Source organism: Anticarsia gemmatalis, chromosome 13, assembly GCF_050436995.1.
Source record: "Anticarsia gemmatalis isolate Benzon Research Colony breed Stoneville strain chromosome 13, ilAntGemm2 primary, whole genome shotgun sequence".
Taxonomy (NCBI): Eukaryota; Metazoa; Arthropoda; class Insecta; order Lepidoptera; family Erebidae; genus Anticarsia; species Anticarsia gemmatalis.
In genome coordinates, this window is record NC_134757.1 from 1,131,244 (window position 1) to 1,150,054 (window position 18,811).

Sequence of the window (18,811 nt, forward strand, 5' to 3'; positions counted from 1 at the left end):
CTTTTCGTACTACTCATGAAATAAAATCCATTCTTATCTATTTGTATAGTTCTGAAACTTCTAAGATATTACTACTGAAAGCATAACAAGAATACAAAAATGTATGACATTGAAAAATTTTAATACCCAAAGAAAACGACGACACGTATGTACTTGCATAATATACACCTCTGGCTACACTTTTGGGTATACCAGATAATAATATATGTACATATAATCACTCAAAACACCAGCGTGAAACATTTCATGTAGCCATCAGCTCACAATCCACACATTCCGCGACACGTAGCTAACATCGTGTGAACTACTGCATATCTTCACTCGTCACTTCAAACATGACACGAATACTACTGTGGAATAACTAACAGATGATTTGTTTGTTTGTATGTTTGTTAATTACCGAGGGTAATTTTAAACGAAAGTATAATATCAATGTGTTGTATTTTCAAGACGAAAAGAAATCTTTTTTTTTAAATATAGTAATTAAGCATTAACAAAAAAAAGTACCTATCCAATGTTTGATCATGCGTTTTCTCTATCTCTATATTAATTTCATGAAAATCTATTTAGAGGTTTAACTGTACAAGTCTAATACCTAGGCAGGATTTCGCACTACACTCAGACCGTTAAAAGCGAACTATGTTATAATCAAAAGAATCATATGTGACAATGTGTAAATGCGAGCGAGAAACTCCGATAAAACGACATGACTTAGTTCGCACGTTTGAAATGGCCCGAGAATAAAATGTTGGTTTCAATAGTTATACAACTATCCAGCAAAGATCAGTCGAATTCGATTAGTTTTATCATATCCTCTCTAACACGGAATAAAAATGAAAAGCCTTATCAATTAGTGAGAGGTAAAACCATAATGATATCATTATATTGCATTTCTGTGCAAAAATACCTGTCAAAGTGACTTGTATAATTGATTATTTTCCTTGAACAGATCTCCCAATTTCTTGGAAATCTTTTCATCTAATTGCTCAACAGTGCCGGGGACAAGTGACGTGCGATTTCGTTGTAAGTCATTCAAATCGTACGCAAGTGGGACGCGTGTTAGTGGAGAAAGCATCGGCGCCTGCGCACCGCTTTGTAGCTATCGATCATGAGTATGAACACCATATTTTTGTTATATGAAAAATATGTAGTAATAAAAACATGCTCAGTTAAAAATAGTGTTTGACTTAGAATTGAATATTTTTTCCATCCTAAGTCAAACATTACATTCGGACTCTTACAAAAATTCTTAAAATGCCCAAATTATTACGCGCTTTTTGAAAGCAGCTAAATAGCTGCGCACAAATAAATTGTTCCGTGTATGAATCGCACCTACGACCTCTTGACGCAAAGGTAGCGGCGTGGAGACCTTAACCACTGCGTCACGAAGGCAGTGTAACTATGTGGTGGTTTATGTTAAAAATATCCTAAAATATCTGGTTATATATGTACCCTGTCGGCTTCTGTGAAGGGACGCGGGTATTCTGCTAACGCTTGGGTGAAAGTGTACGACGTGTGTCCTCTGAAACCCGCCGCTTCAGTGTCGCGTGAAACACAACAATGTATTATCATAATTTGTTCTGGCTTTCAATAAAAGTTTGGAGGTATAGGCTGCAACAATTATACATCTTACTTAATTATTACAGGGTAAACGATGTCGCTATATTAAACTATGCGAGCTAGTGTATATATAACACATGGTCAGGGCCAGGCGTAGTGCGTATGACTTCATTCTTTCGCTTAATTTGAATAAGCCCTTCCTAGAGATCAACACGGAAATTGCATCAAAGCAATACACATCGCAGGTTTGATCATTGCATAGTTTGTTTTATATTTTCGCATTTGATATTTCTTATGGCTCCCGATTCCCGAATAACCCTTTTCCTAACAAGCTGCATGGTTATGTAAAGTAATAAATAATAATCTTAGTTACTTAGCCAATGTGCAATCTTTTAGATCGTTTGAAAACAGTAATAAATATAACAAATTACACAACGGCCTCCATTTTCCTGTTCGAAATAAGTTAAAGTTAACCCACATAACGTAACTTGGAGTTAAGTTTAACTGGCCGAGTTGTTCTCCGAAACAGCCTTTCTCTCATTAGCCAGGAGTCGAACCGACGACCCCTAACCACAATTTATTGGCTATGAGACAAGAGAATTGGGTTTTGGGATCAAGATTTTGGGTGAAAATATTATACAATGTTCGTTGATAATATTTTGAAATTACTATTTTCGAAATCAATAAAGGTTTCGGCGGGTCCAATCGGTAACAATAATAAACAAATATAATAGTTCATCGATTCATTACAAAGTTCTAAAGAAAGTTCCAATTTCTAATATTTTCAGAGATTCTAAACAGATTTTTTTTATCGAAATTACCAATTTCGTAATCAAGAGGGAAGAGGACTAAGCTAACATATAATTACCCGTCAAAAAGCAAATTGTTTATCAAAATCTAGATAGACCGCAACTTTTTACCTATTTCGCGAAAACAAACCTCCATTAAAACTATTTAAAAACTTAAATTATTTCCTAACATTACCAGAAGCTTAAACTACTCATGTAAAATTAAGTTCGAACAAACAATAGAAGTGCCAAAACTGGCGAAAGTCTTAAATATACACTTAAGTAATAACCTGCACACCTGCTAATTAGAAGGGTTCGGCAGATGTGCGCGTTTGAAAGTTGACATGGTGAAAAAATACAGGGTGTATCGACCAATCGACGGCCACGTAACTTTGTTATCCAGGGGTAATTTTTTGAAAGCGTCACCTATAACCAGTTTAGTCTATGTCAATGAAATTTTGAAACGTTTAACTAACTGTATTGGATAGTAGAAATTGACATTGAGATTTCGTAATAGAGATTTTTCAGTAACGAACTGTATTTAAAAAATATTTATTTGTGATGTTATAAATGTGAAATCTTAGAGTTTAAATCGTGAATATAAAATGGAGATGTGATCGAAAAAGTACTTTAACTTTTATCGAATTTCGGCCTAGGTTTATGTAAAAAGATAAATTGATTTTAAATCTACAATTAGAGTATTCTAGGAATAATCATATAGTATCCAAGAAGGAATTAGGCTAACTTATTAAAATGAGGTACAACCAGCAATTTGTTATTAATAATCACGAAAGCCTAAATATATTAACCATTATTTTCCTTAGCACTGTACAAAAACATCAAACATAACACATTTACCTCCGCAATATAACAAAACAAAGCAACAAAACACCTGTGACATATGAAACAAGACATTTCTGATCACAATTCATTGGATCTACAAAACCAGAGGAAAACAACATCGAGGGAGGACGGACGGTAATTGGTTGTGTCACCCTACACGTCAATAAATATTGAGTTTACCATTATTATTAGCGAAGAGTACCCTCACACACTTTCAAATTATTATGTGCTCCTTTTGTTTTCGTGAAATAAAGATTTTATTCCTTTGAAAAGGGAAATGTTTTATGTGATTTTGCAATTTTGTACATCCTGTGTTAGATCAAGTTGGTAGATGGTATTTAGCTATATTGTCAATTACAGAATTTCTACGTGTCTGATATTTTATTATGTACAAATAATCTTAATCTAAATTAACACTACCGGATATAAAATCCGGAATCTCTAGATAACATTACCAGGCCTTGCCTTAAAATGACCGTAGGAAGAAAACAAATTTTGATAATCTTCGATTACCTGAAACATATTTTATCATACAATAGTAAAATAATGAGTCTCTTGAAAATATTAATTTTGTCGCTAATAGAACTATCTCTTCTACTCTTCGACTCCTATAAAAGTTATTTCCCTATTCTACTCCTATTAAAGACAAAGACAGCAGTATTTTGGAAAAGGAAAGCACTAAGAATTGCGTGTACATAGAGTCATGTACTCATAACATTCTTAGAAAATATATTATAAACTCAACACAAAACCGCACAAAAGACATTACGATTTACGACTTCAACAAAACACACCATTTCGTTACATACACGTTTAAGAGGAAAAACCTTGCAGAAACTGTCTTTTTTTGTTTGTATGTTTGTCAATTTGATGTCATGTGTCATCATCTAACCGTTAGGTGAAATATCCTTTGTTCATAATTACTAACTAATACCAGTTATTTGCATTTGTGTGAATGTACGAGTCAGAGTATTTTGAGTGAGCGAGTGAGTATAGAATCATAGGTGACATCGACTCATGATTTGAGTTCTATGTGATAGTAAGTAACATTATAATTTTCTAACTTGAAATGTTCACATAATTACGATCCCTTCAACATTTCTACCAAATTGAATTTATTATCTATCACCACACTGAGGCGGCAATCAGTAGAGGATACATTTTGTTTTTACGATTTTCTTGTTCGAAGTACCAGTCAATCACTCAAACACATATGGGTGATGAATGAAAGATAATTACCCTGGATTGAAATATTAACACCCAACTTAAAAAAAATAAGATTTTTTTAGATTATAACCACTATTTTTAAATATATTTGCATTATAAAAGAGATCAAACGAATTATAATGTGCAATTCTAACAGTCATCAACCCGCTATACAAAAAGACATACATCACTTCATATCCAATGCTTATAAACGGAAATATATAACAAAGTGCAACACATACAAACATACAAACATAGTACATAACCAGAATTACCGTTACCTCCCGAAACAGCCAGTAACAAAGATGCTGTGGTTTCTTTACCACAATAAAAACACATCCACCAAACAGAAAAAAACACCTTATTACTTTTGAAATAAGGTATATATTGCAATTTTTCAAGTGTAAAAGATTTTTGTTGCAATTTATTCGGGCTAAGGATTGTATGGTGTGGAACAATGGTGTGCGATGGTTTTTGTTGTAAGTACGACGTGTATGGAATGCGTTTGAGATCATAATAAATCGTTTTTAAGCTTCTGACTGTCCTAAAATTGGATTTTTCATATTTGGTGGAAATGTTTTGTTGGAAATATAACAGTAGAGTTTCTTTGAACGAAAGTCGTTCCATTTTTCTTTAGTTTACTAGTGTTTACTCTTTCTTTCTAAATACTACTGTACTCTTAAATTTCTGTATCTGATAATAAATGTCTGTGTTACTACATAGGCTTTTGACTTTTAATAGTTTAGTTATCTGGGTGTTAAGATTATCCGTGATTTTCTAACTGATTTCAAAATGAAACAAAAGTTTCATACAAATTATTAATCATAGTTTCTTAAAGTTTCATTATTGTATGGTTCAATATTGAAATCAAAATACGTATCGTATACGTATATGTCACGACTTATATCGACAGAGAAAAGACGCCACTAAGAAAACAAAAAAATATTAGGACAAAATTCAACTCAACTCTCGTTTCACACACAAATTCCTCATACATACATAACAAATTTCCTCAATAACCAAACCGAACGGTACTCGGTTCAATGGCGCGCGTTAATTTTAATTGCCAACTGCCAAACTACCACTTACTAACTTCTGAAGTTACTACTACTATGGTACATTGTCTGAGGAGGTGCTGTCGACTTTGTAAGGGGGTGGAATTAAATTATTCGTTCGGAGGTGATTAGAAGAAGCTTTGAATTTGGAATAAGTTCGTTTTTCCTATAGTTAAGATGGTGTTTCTTCGTAAATCTTTTCGCTGATCTCTTTGTAAATGTACACGCTCTATAATTGGCAGATGCTCTCTTAATACTTTTTTTTAGATTTTTTAATCTACTTCTAATCGTACTTTTAGTGAACAACCTAGTGTCAAAGTTGTTCAAAGCCGTTAATGACTGTAATCGTAATTGACATCAACCGGGGCCGATTTTTAAACACACGAGACACCCAGTTCCGAAAACCACACTGCGGAAAACCATGTATGGAATCACTGCGCCAATGTTAATTTAACCCATAGATCGAGAATAATACTGATACCATACTTACTAAAAGACAAAGTTATAATTATTACTAGACATACTAACAGATGTTAAGTCTAGTTATATAGAAGAAGACAGATATAAAAGAGAAGACGATAATTAAGAGAGACGTACTTAACATTATTTTCATTTTAAAGAAACTTCAGGAAACTAGTCTCATTTATCACTTGTACTAGTTCCAGTACGAAACGACTTCGAAAATTTTCTAATGATAGATCTTTTCTTCACAAACCTATAATTTCTCTCAACTTTAATTGATATCGATATACCTATAGTCCTTTCCTTAACAAAACTTGTTTATAAATCTAAAATTTTACCTTATCAAATTAATTTTCCATTCTTTATTTTTTTTTAAGTACTTATCAATTATTAAAAGGTCAGTCGATTTCATGATTCATAGTCGCATTTCATGATGATGACCTTTGTCGACTATCGAAAGTTCTAGAAAACTCTCGACTATAAAGTCTGCTCTCCTCAGCGCGAGCGTTCCCTCTACTTGTTATAATGGACTATAGGGCTATTTGGAACTACTTATCAACACTACCGAAACAAAAAAGAAAGGACTTGCATTAAAATAATGAGCTCTTCAGAAATTACCATTTTAATCCAATAAAAGTAACTAACCAACACCTGCAAGCTATATTCCCCGAAAACATAGTCTCAAATTACTTTCTAAAAAATGCCCTAACGTATCTTTTAAAGCAGCCGTATAAAAACTGCATGCCTCCCCATACTTTGTGACGAATAATCCTCCCAAAAAATTCTTGCCAGTCGTCATTAAACTATTTATAGGTGTATGGGTACCCTAAAATGTACTTTGGTAAACCGGCTTACACACACATAGGTGCTAAGTACAGGTATTATGTGTGTATGTGTGCGTCTGCGCATGTGGCTCACTCACACAAGTGAAAGAAGGGCAAAGGGAAATTTTGGCAATAATTTCGTGTTGTATAGTGTGTACGGTGAAAGAGTGTGAGTGCTTTTTGAAATGACTTTTTTGTAGTAGTTAAAAATTGCTGTTGCCTCAACTTCCTAACCTCTATTTAACGAGATCGTAATTTATATGAAAAGTAATCTTCTGTAAAAACACTTTTTATGCACGTGTAATAAAGGCTCTATCTCGGTACTTGGTTACATTATGAGTTAATCATCTTAAATTCTTTTATTAAAAATGTCATTTTGGATTGTACATGAAAGGTAAAAACAAAAACCTATCCCCTGAAAAACTAACTAACGTAACTACAAATAGTTACACTATCATTTAACTATAGACCAATATGCTTCATCATAATGATTTTAATTCGGCAACACTATGTTTCCTGTATTCTAAAACGTAACTTGGATCAAGATTACGCTGGACCTAGCAAGTTACCTATTATTGATTAATAAAATACACACTCCTTGAAAAACCGTACTAGTCACCTTACGCATATTTTATTTCCCTACAAAAACACGATAATAATAGACCAATTTTGGGCATGTACAAAATATTTTCTAAAATAATAATAATAAACTTAGCACCTTAATTCTTCGTCTCAACTTTATTGCAATGCAAGTAGTCCCATCTGTATCGGTGGTACGCTAGTGTGTGTGTGTTTGTGTGTGTGTGTCTGTGTGTGTGTGCAGGCGATCATTATTCGTAAGTACTAGAATACAGTAGATGTATATAGGTAGTTTGGTGCCCCGAAGTTGAACAGTTTTGTAACTTAAATTTTCGTTGAATGAAACTATGTTTTGATTCTTTTGGAAGACAATTTCATCGCCTTTTCGTAGATATTCGCGTGTCGTGTGATATAAGAATAGTTTACTGTACTTATGTAGATTTATAAGATTAGTTATAGGTATATTAAAAAGAGATGTCAAGAGTTTCTTACCAGCTCTTCTCATTACTAGGTTCCGAACTAGCACTAAATTATTACGGAGTTTTTGACAATTATAAATCGTATTTGATCTAAATCAATAAAGGGTTCGATATGAATTTTGATTGGCTGCATTGAGTATTAACTGATGTAACATTTAATGGATTATGTTCTCTTAACAATTAGAAAGAAAGCTAAATATGGTGTAGAAACGTCTCTATGTATATGTATTTTGTACTCCAGCCCTAAGAATGAACAGTGACAAAGATCAGATAGCAAATAACTTAACTCAAACTATTTCCTACTGATCAACTTTTGTAAATAAGACCAATGATATACAGTGAAACAGTGGAATGACCAAAATTTACACATTATTGGGTATGTATGTTAATATTAGATGTAGATGTAAAATATGTTTTCACTAATAAATAACAATAAACTAAACAGAGAATTTGAAATGATTTCTTAGTAAAAATACTTTTAATTACGAATATACCTCAGCCAATGTTTTAAAGAAATTCAGTTTGAAATACCTAAATAGTCGCGAGTAGAGTATGTACTTAGTAGGTAGGTATTGAATCCGCGAACAATTTTCAAGTAGAACAAACTTTCAGTGTATAACTGGATCGCTCTTATTAATTAAATCACGCTACCAGCGAATACAGAGCTGGATTGTGGAAGAAATGGATTGCTTTTAAACACAAGAAATAAAACGTGAGCGTTGAGAAAACATCTAATTATCAGTGCATCTATTTAGTAGGTACCTTTCGTCATGAACCAATGTTTGCTTCGAGTTAGAACTTGTGATTAAATATAAATTAGTATAATTAACTAACACATGTTGCCGGTTTTTACTATAATCTTAGGAGGGAACATAACTTAGTTACATATTCTTGCGTTTACGAAATCTTCAATATCATGTTGCTAAGGACGAAACTGCGTTTATCAAAGGATACGTAAAAACTCACTATTAACAGTTAAAGCTACAATTTAGTGCTCTGGCAATAGACACTACATTTAAGTTTAAAAAATGACTCCACCTAATTTTCACTATTAAGCACCCCCTTTGTACCCAATCCGCCCCTGAGTTCCGAGCACTCGTTCGTTCGTGTTCGCGTCGACTTGTCAAACAATCAGTTAATTAATACTTATTGTCTTTAGTTAAACGATTTTATTGTACGCCACCTAGCTCTTAAAACAACATGCTTTATCGCTGGGAAAGTAATTTTAAAATACAAGACTACTAAAGCTATGATGAACGCAAACACGGCATTCGATTTCTGAGTGCATTTAGCGGTAGTTTATCTATTCAATAGCGTTTTTTATATGAGTTTAAACGCTATTGAATAGATAAACTACCGCTAAATGTACCTCGAAAACAGGGGGTGAGTCTGTCCGTCTGTTACGCTGTCGCGACTTAACCACTGATCCGATTTGCTTGCATTGTGTATGGACGTAGTAGAATTACAGAATTCAAGAAAAGGCTACATTTTTCATGCTACGCTACTCAAATAACTGTTTTGTAGCTGTTCGGAAACTAATAATAGAAAAAACATCTTATTTAAGTGTGTATACATTTAGTTGACAACGTAATATATATTTTCTTTTTTTAACGTCTTTTTTCAAAGACAACTCCCGCACTAAGAATTGCACTTGTGTCGTGGGGACTTTTACAAACATACAAACAACGGCCACAAAGCACAACCAGAATGAGCCGCCCAATTTCAGGTTTGACTCTGCACACCCTTATCCAATAGAAATATCAGTTTCACATCCATCTATATACTACCATAGCAACTAAATATAATATACGAATGACATCCGAAATCCTTCAACAATAAATAGCAGCAAATATTCGTACACCTGTTGCCTGACATTTATCGAAGTATACGACAGCCGCCATCGCCGTGACGATCTCAGCTCAATGGGTGAATAATGAGACAGTAATTATGTAATCCCTGTCCAAGTATATGAAGAATATCTGGTATTTTCAAGGTATCAGGTTATTTTTCTCGAAATGTGCCTTGAATTTCTTGACAGTTCTTTTTAAAAACGCAACTAAGTTAGCGCTTGACTTCAATGAATAGATGATTTGATTTGGTACCATCTGGTCTTCGATTTGGTCTAAGTGACGTACTTGTGTCTTGTTGACTGTAACTTCATCTGTGTCTGTCTATCGTTTTTTTTCTTACTGTAAGAATACTGTCCCATTGTTGGGCAAAAGTCTGACTCAAGCTCCTCCACTGGTCGCGATCGACGGTTACTTCCTACCAACCATCTATATAGCCTACATAGTGCTACTTATACGAATAGAAAAGATTTGAAGCTACATCGAGTGCACTCTGGTGTATTTATCATCCGTTATATAAGTATTATATAACTCAATATTGAACAACCGATGAAATAAATAGCTGTTATTGCTGCTATAATTTTGTTTTAGTGTGTGCTTACTAGTGGCGCAGAAACGTTTGTTTTAAACTTCTCTATGTTTCAGAGAACACATAAAATAAACCTAGGCAATTGTTAATTAAAGCAAAACAGCAGCAATCCACTTTGAAATATTCAACAATAATCAATAGCTAACCTAAAATTAAGCACGTGTTACCGAAACGGAATGTCCGAAAAACTTTTGCGAGAGATTTTGATTATTTCCAAACCTTTTCTTATTATACGCTAATTAACGATACAAAAGGTATCAAATCAGAAATTATAACTTCACAATCGATCGAGAGAAGCCCGACTGCATTTTTGGTTTCTAGAGAGCTGTATACCTATCCCTTTTACTCTTGTGTGTTAGAGAGAGTAAGCGATAGTTTGACCTATGCGCCTGCGACCGATTTTGGCCGGTCGTTGCACATGAAAATGTGAGGTACTTTTTTGTTGATTTGTAAGTGAATGTATACTTTGTATCACATATCTACATATAGTGGCTTCATTAATTTAACGCTAATACAGTTCTTACTAAACGAAGATTAGAATCTGGGTATTCGCTGTTTAATTACTATAAGACCCCCAAACTAGTGAATGCAATCCCGATCTCGCGGGATCCCGATCTCGCGAGATCCCGTGTATTTTTTCGGGATCAATCCCGAAGCATAATATGACGAGATCCCGTTCGGGATTGTCGGAGAGGGCATTTTCAGCAGCTGGCTACATTGCAATAGACTTAAGATGCCGATTAGAAGCTCGTACTATTGATACACTTTGTATTTTAAGAGGCTACTTTCAAAATGCCATGTGATTACTTTTTATTTTGATCTCCTGGAGCTACACCTACTTTTTTTATTATGTTCATGTTATTACACCTGTTAATTATGTTACGTTGTTAGTAATATTGAAAAATAAAGGCTTTTATTTTCTTTCAAATAATAATTTATTGCATTCACCACACTATCACACACATATTACATTAAACAAGCCGTTCGAATTGTATTATTTTTACTAACTAGACGGGATCCCGAAAATCTCGGGATCCCGCGGGATTGATATTTCTGATCGCGAGGGATCTCGAGTTGACGATCTCGAGTCGGGATTGCATTCCCTACCCCAAACGTCAAGTTTGTATCGAGTTATTATTAATAAAGACTATTTAGAAATAGGTTCCTAGACTTGAAAGCAAACCCTTAAAATTAACATATTCTTAATTCCCCACTGATCGGAGTTTAGTTTTTTTTATACAATAAGCTGCCGTGTTCATTTCTTCACTTTAATTAAAGACCCTGTGTTAGAAGTGCAGTACCCATTGTAAATGCAATGAAAACGATTTCACAACTATTTTAAAAACCTAGTGTTAGTAATAAGTAGGTAAGTACATGTTATTAATGAAATTAACGTAATTGGTAACCTTTTTAATTTGTAACTTCTTTAAACCAAACGCTTTAACAATTTAACTATCGGTAAAACTTAAAATACAGCCTCTACGATACAAAGTTACCTTCAAAATCACAGATAATATTTAATCCGCGGATCAAAATCTAACCTCAACAAAACCCTCAGTTAAATCAACCTTAAAACGCAAAAGGGAGTGAGAATTACGTTCAAAGAATACACGCTAGTGTGAATTGTGAAGGGATACATCATCCCCTATCCCTGGGGGGAGGTAAATCGTAGCTGTGACGTCACAGGGGCCGGGGAACTCAAGTGTGAATTGTTTACGCTCACTCTACTGAGTGAATGAAACTGACAGTTTTTGCGAATTATATTTTTGTTATTTATGCTTTTTCTGCGTTTTTCAAGGATGCTTAGTTTTAACGTTTCAATCGCAAAGTTGACGAGGTATCGGTGTATTTACTAAGCTTATTAATTAAAAAGATTTGTATTAAAAAGAAAAATCGATTGATGATACTAACATAAGATCTTTATAATTTGATTTGAACATTTTATTACTTATTCTTTTCTTCCGCGGTCTCTTCATTGTTATATTACGAACAAAAGAGGTCACATTCCGTATAGTTTTCATTCAAAATTCATCGTGTTCTGACTAATAAAACATCTTATCTTAGTACTGTAATCATTACAATATTAGATAGTAACTTCAAAACAGAGACACAAAAACTACGAAAGAAAAACCAATCAGACTACATTAACTAACATTAATAAACCCAGGTCACCTTTACATTTCCCTCTGCCAACAAATACGAGTAATATTAGGTAACCTACATACCAATTTAGGGCACAGACTACATCCCTGAAGCCTAATTGAAACAGATTAGATCCAGCACAAGCCGAGTTGTGACAGTAATTCGCGCCAAACTGACAAACGCCTGCGGAATATATGCGAGCAACACGCTGCGCTGCGTTACGTGTTTGATTGATCAGGCGTTTAGTTATTTGTACAGGTTCCCCTTTCCCAGTCACTTTGTAGATTTGTCAGTTTGTTGGTGTGAAAAGATTTCTGCTTTACGTTCTTAGAACTGGAACTTAAAAGTTCTATTCGTTTAACAAGTTTAATCAATTTCCTTTTGAAAGTACGAATAATTAATAAACTTAAAATAATTTAACCAGAGGTTTGTTTCTAGAAAGTTATGTTATAGCGTTAATACGAGAAAGCAAACCAAATCAAAACAAATCAAATCTTTTGAAGTTAAAACTTACAAACACATTGGAACAAAAGAGTTTTAAGTTAAGCCATTCTTAAATAAGAATATCGAGCGCCTGAATTAAAAATAAAGGCAACCTGTAGCTTTGCGGTAACGAATTAATAAGCGTTCGACCGCAGGCGGTACGTGGAATTATAAAAGTTAATATTTGTTCTATAAAATGTAAGAATAGGTACTTTTTATTCCTTCTAACGGTAGAATTATATTCTCAATTGTTTGAGTTGAAATTGCAGAATTTTAATCGTGACCGGTGTCTAAGTTATGCTCATTATACCGCTTTTTGTAAGTTTAAGGAGGATCATTCACACGTCTATACATTGATAAATACGGTCATGTTCTTAGTCTTTTCTATCCGGTTATTTAACCAAGAAACATCAACCTTAGTAATTGTACTTTACTAAAACATCTTAACACAGAATAAGTTACTACACATACAACAGAGGTAAGTACCTGATACTAAACTTAACAATTTCTCAAAGCTATAGATACAAAACCATAATGTAGCCCATCGATATATCCTAACAATAAAAATAAAACTTCGATATAAAACGATCTCATTTTCCTTTGTGCTGTTATTTCTACAATGAAGAGAACTTTCAGTAATACATTAAGTACCTTTTTATTGATACATTCTTTGTTGAAAATTTCAGTGTTCCCGCGAGACGGTTTGATACAAGATTTCGGTTTGTGAGTGTTTTAGTATAATGAAATTTATGAACTAAGGCTTTTATGTAAGCAGAAAAGGTATAGAGCAGCGCGAGCGCGAGTATCGAGAGTTTGAATATTTAAATATACTTTACTCAAAAAATTGTCTTTGGGCCGCCCGCTTGAGACGCTTACCAGTAGCGCGATTGTTTAGGGTCGGTACTGTCGAGATCGAAAATGTTACATTTAATTTTAAAATGTAATGTTAATATAGTGCCTACAACGCCCGTTAGATGCGCTGATCAGATTTTCATACATCGTTTCTCGATAGCTACCCGGTTGTCGGTAGTAGTAGAAAATCGCTCTACTAGTAAGCTACAAACTAATATAAATAAATATAAATATGATTGGACAACTCACACACGGTCATTTGATTCCAAACTAACCAGAACTTGTACTATGGTAACCAAATAACTGATAAACATACTTATACAGGGTGTCCCAAAACTCAACGATAATCCGAGACAGGATGAAAGGCCAAGTCATACCGGCTATAGGAAAAATAAAAAAAAAATCCATATCACTTAGTTCAGCAATAATAGACACTTTTCAAAAAAGTTGAAAATCCACACCCTTGGTCGCATTTTCAAGTCCTGTTATCACCAACGTCACAATTTCGCTGTGTTTTTTTTAATTTCGGGATCTTAATTAAATATGCTATTAATCGTATAACAAATTAATGCACAAAACATTGTTAATTTAATAAAAAAGGTTAAGTTTTAGTGAGTCATCTTTCTCAAAAATATCGTTAGTCAACTTTGACGCTTCATACTGAAAAAAATATGTACTACACTACCCTTGGCAAGTTATTTCAAAAGTTGGCGCATTTAATCAAGATTTCAAAATAGTATAACACTTGCCACTTTTCTTGCCATTAAAAATGTTATTTTTATTTGCACGAAGAGTATCCTCGCAAATGGATCGGACGCAGTGGTACAATTTTATGGCATCCTCGTTCCCCCGATCTAAATCTAGTAGATATTTTTTACTGGGAATGCATAAAAGAAAAAGTCTATTCAAAATCAATACAAAATCTATCAGAACTTCGCCAGAAAATTGACAAAGCGTCAGAAGAAATAAATGCAAGGAATTTTGATTGACCGGTGCAAAGGTCTTTTGTAAGGCGTTGCAGAGCCTGTATTCGTGCCAGAGGAAAGCAATTATTTTTAGTAAAGATGTAATTGAGTCAGTCCATAACAAATATTTAATGTAATAAACATAATAGGTTATAATAATTTAAAAAAAAAACAATGAACGAACCATCGATCTTATTTAATTATTCTCCTTAAACTAGAGTAATTCCGAATTGTTTCTCTCTAGCATGAATTCAGGCTCTGCAACGCCTTACAAAAGACCTTTGCACCGGTCAATCAAAATTCCTTGCATTTATTTCCTCTGACGCTGTGTCAATTTTCTGGCTAAGTTATGATAGATTTTGTATTGATTTCGAATATTTTTTTTCTTTTATGCATTCCCAGTAAAAAATATCTACTGGATTTAGATCGGGAGAACAAGGAAGCCATAAAATTGTACCACTGCGTCCGATCCATTTGCGAGGATACTCTTCGTTCAAATAAAAATAACATTTTTAATGGCAAGAAAAGTGGCAAGTGTTATACTATTTTGAAATCTTGATTAAATGCGGCAACTTTTGAAATAACTTGCCAAGGGTAGTGTAGTACATTTTTTTTTTTCAGTATGAAGCGTCAAAGTTGACTAACGATATTTTTGAGAAAGATGACTCACTAAAACTTAACTTTTTTTATTAAATTAACAATGTTTTGCATTTATTTGTTATACGATTAATAGTATATTTAATTAAGATCCCGAAATTCAAAAAAACACAGCGAAATTGTGACATTGGTGATAACAGGACTTGAAAATGCGACCAAGGGTGTGGATTTTCAACTTTTTTGAAAAGTGTCTATTATTGCTGAACTAAGTGATATGGATTTTTTTTTTTATTTTTCCTATAGCCGGTATGACTTGGCCTTTCATCCTGTCTCGGATTATCGTTGAGTTTTGGGACACCCTGTATATTTACTTCTACTTCTAAATACATACTTATAAAGATACTTATACTAGCTTGTATATTTCTATATTCTATTAACTCGTATATTTAACTTAAACAGATGCGTGTCCAGTACACTTGTACATAAAATCACACCTCATGAGCCAACTATGAGAGTAGGCAGACAGAAATACACACATCTAAAATCTTTTAACTATGAGAAGGTCGTGAACTGGAAGTCCCCCCACATAAGTATAGAAGAAAAAATCTTGTTTACTAAAAATAAACTTCAAATGTCTAAATATTAATTACAAAACTCGTATGAGCCCACTTTACCCAATTAATTTTCGTCACGATCTCTCATTGTATTGTTTAAGCTCCCATCTCGGATGCTGACCTTTGCAAATATTTGTCGGTTTTAAACCCTTTATCTTTGCACCCCTGTCAATGACCTACCCATTTTTGACAAGTTTTAAGCATGAAGTACAAGTAATTTATCATGAGAGGACAATATTGCTACTATTTAGTTAGAAAAACTAACTTGAAATCACCAAACTCGACTTGGAAATTCGTCTTGGTAGAAAGATTTAAATACGATTTAACATTTTTTTTGCTCAAAGAAAAGTCTGTCGCTTGATAATTTGAAAAAAGTGATTGTCACGTAATTATAATCCTGAATTAGTGCTACATATTTTCATATTATTTCAATTTTCATATTATGTAACACACATATTATGTGGTATAAAGAAACAACCTAAGTATATAATTTATATAATAAACCTCTAATCGAATTCAATCGCGAAAAGCTGTCCCAAATTTTCCATCCGTAGCCAAAAGCCTAGCCACTAAAGTCAATCTTAAGAATTTTATCGCATAGCAATTCTTAACTCCAAGGTATAAATCTACGGGCACAGTTTGTCAGAGTCTTTACGATGTGTCCGAACTATTTGTGCCAAGTACGGTCGGCCGTGTGACGTCACTTTATCACTCGCCTTTTATAGTACACGCTCCTCTCACGTCGTTTAAGAAGAAAAATAAAATGTTATGTTCAAGTTACTTGTGTGAATTACGTGTTATTGGAAACGGTGAAATTCTTCAATGTAGGAATTCGGAAACCTTTACAATAATTTTCTAAATCATTTCGTTGTTTTATATACTGGTATAATCGGTATAATATGTGCGAAAATTCTCCTTGATGATGTTTTAATTGCTAGACAAACTAGCGACGGATACAGGCACGTATTGTAGCAAAAGTATCATATTCTGCGGACTTTAAATTCAAATGCATGAGACATGTTATATTGTATTGAATTACAAAATGTCTAGAATAGAGACTTTTGCATAAATAACCCTTATTCGTTGGGATTATAATATGTATAAACCATAATTTATTAATGGCTTATTCTTCGTTAATGTTCACAACATCTTCACGAAATGAATTGTTATTCTTCTTTGAAATTCAGGTAAAATGTACTTAAGAAGATTTGTGACTGACCTGTTGATGATTAGCATCTTGTTTGTCACTGCTCTCTGACTCCGTGGATCCAGTCGGCTTTTTGCAGAACGTAGGGCAGTAGCGTCGACATAGACACCTAAGGAACAAAAGCACAGTATTAGTAAGTAAATTAGCTTCTTTTTAACCCGTTACTGTCCCACTGCTGGGCAAGGGTCTCCTCTCAAACAAGGGTGAGGTTAGGCCTTAAGTCCACCACGCTGGCCAAGTACAGGTTGGAGACTTAACTTATCGAAGAAAAACTTTACGGCATTCAAAATCTACTATGTAAACATTGACTTTGACGTCATATTTAACCAAATTATTTTAATTTTTACTTGCCTAAATTTTAACCAAACGACCTTAAGGTACGTTTAAGTAAACGCGTCGTTTTTAAAAGCACTTTAGAATGAAATATATTTTCATAATATCCTATGATGCAATAAAAACAACATCTTCTTTCAAAAGCCATTCCTTTTACACAACATTACACCCTGTTCGATACCATTACGGTTGATAACTGCTCCATTCATAGCCTATTTCTTTCGAGCCACTAACTCCAAACTTCACAAACTAACCTGTTTCAAAACAAGGTCCAGACTTAACCAGTCGGACTGTGAAATTCAATAGAACACTTGGCAATATGCCAAGAAGTTCCAACGTTGAATTTATACCATTTATTTCGAAACGACTCAATTTTCCTTCGAGTTGTCTAGAATTTTTAGCTACCCGCAATTTGGTCGGAGTTTAATTTCGGTGTTCGTTTTTAGTGTGCTTTAAAACTTTGCCTGTAGATATGGATATGTAAAAGTTTGGTTTTTGGTGAAACTTAGGCCTGGCAGAGTTTTTGTGAGCTCTATTCTGCAACAAACAAAAAGTCTATGTAGATAGTTTGCGCCTACATTGATCTTAGTGTAGCTGTGTTTTTTTTCCCCAGATACAGTCTATTGTTGGTGTTTTCTTCAGGTGGAATTCAATTCTAAACGTTGATATTTTCAATCTGCCTCAATAACATACTCGTACAAGATACAACAAAAAAAATGTCTACTGAATAAAATGCAAACAAGACCAATGACCAAATTATCAATATAATTAATTATTAACATATTTTTACAAATATTTCAAAATGTACTGTGACATAATAAAATGTTGGGATCACATTTATTATATATATTTTCTTTTTAATTAGTCCACCCAATAAAAGATATGCAATAAAAAATCAGACGAATTGAGAACCTTCTTTTTTGAAGTAGATTCAAAATGGTATCTTAATACCGTAATTGCAAAATATTCGATCGTAGGTGATGAAGGTTTAACGAAGTTGTTCCAGGCTATTAAAAGTTGATTGATCGAATCCTGCAGGTGACTTGTAATCAAGAGCATGCCTCGTTTTTTCATCAGACGTCAACCCTCTCTGAACGTTACTGAAAGACTTAACATTTTTTTATTTTTACCAGTGCGTTAGTTAGAAAAAACACGGAAGGATTTGACCTAGTATTGACTAATTTGCATACTTCATTACATATTATAAAACAAAGTTACCCACTATGTCTGTCTATGAGTCAGTTTGCGGTAGACTCAAAATTGTGGAACGGAGTTTCATGCGTTTTTCACCTACAGAGAGAGTGATTTTCGAAAATTTTATTCGTCTAATTATATTTGTTAAGATTTCCGGGCGAAGCCGAGGCAAGCAACTAATAATAATAAAAA

At 33.7% G+C, this 18,811-nt stretch overlaps 1 protein-coding gene across 2 annotated transcripts in view; it reads right to left on the reverse strand.

The window, feature by feature from the left end:
• Window positions 1-18,811, reverse strand: part of LOC142977710 (uncharacterized) — a 71,044-nt gene that overhangs the window by 15,898 nt on the left and 36,335 nt on the right. For both annotated transcript variants that reach the window (XM_076121784.1, XM_076121783.1), the window contains exon 4: window positions 17,105-17,201. In XM_076121784.1, coding sequence (XP_075977899.1) covers window positions 17,105-17,201 — 97 coding nt within the window. The remainder of the gene's footprint in view (window positions 1-17,104; window positions 17,202-18,811) is intronic.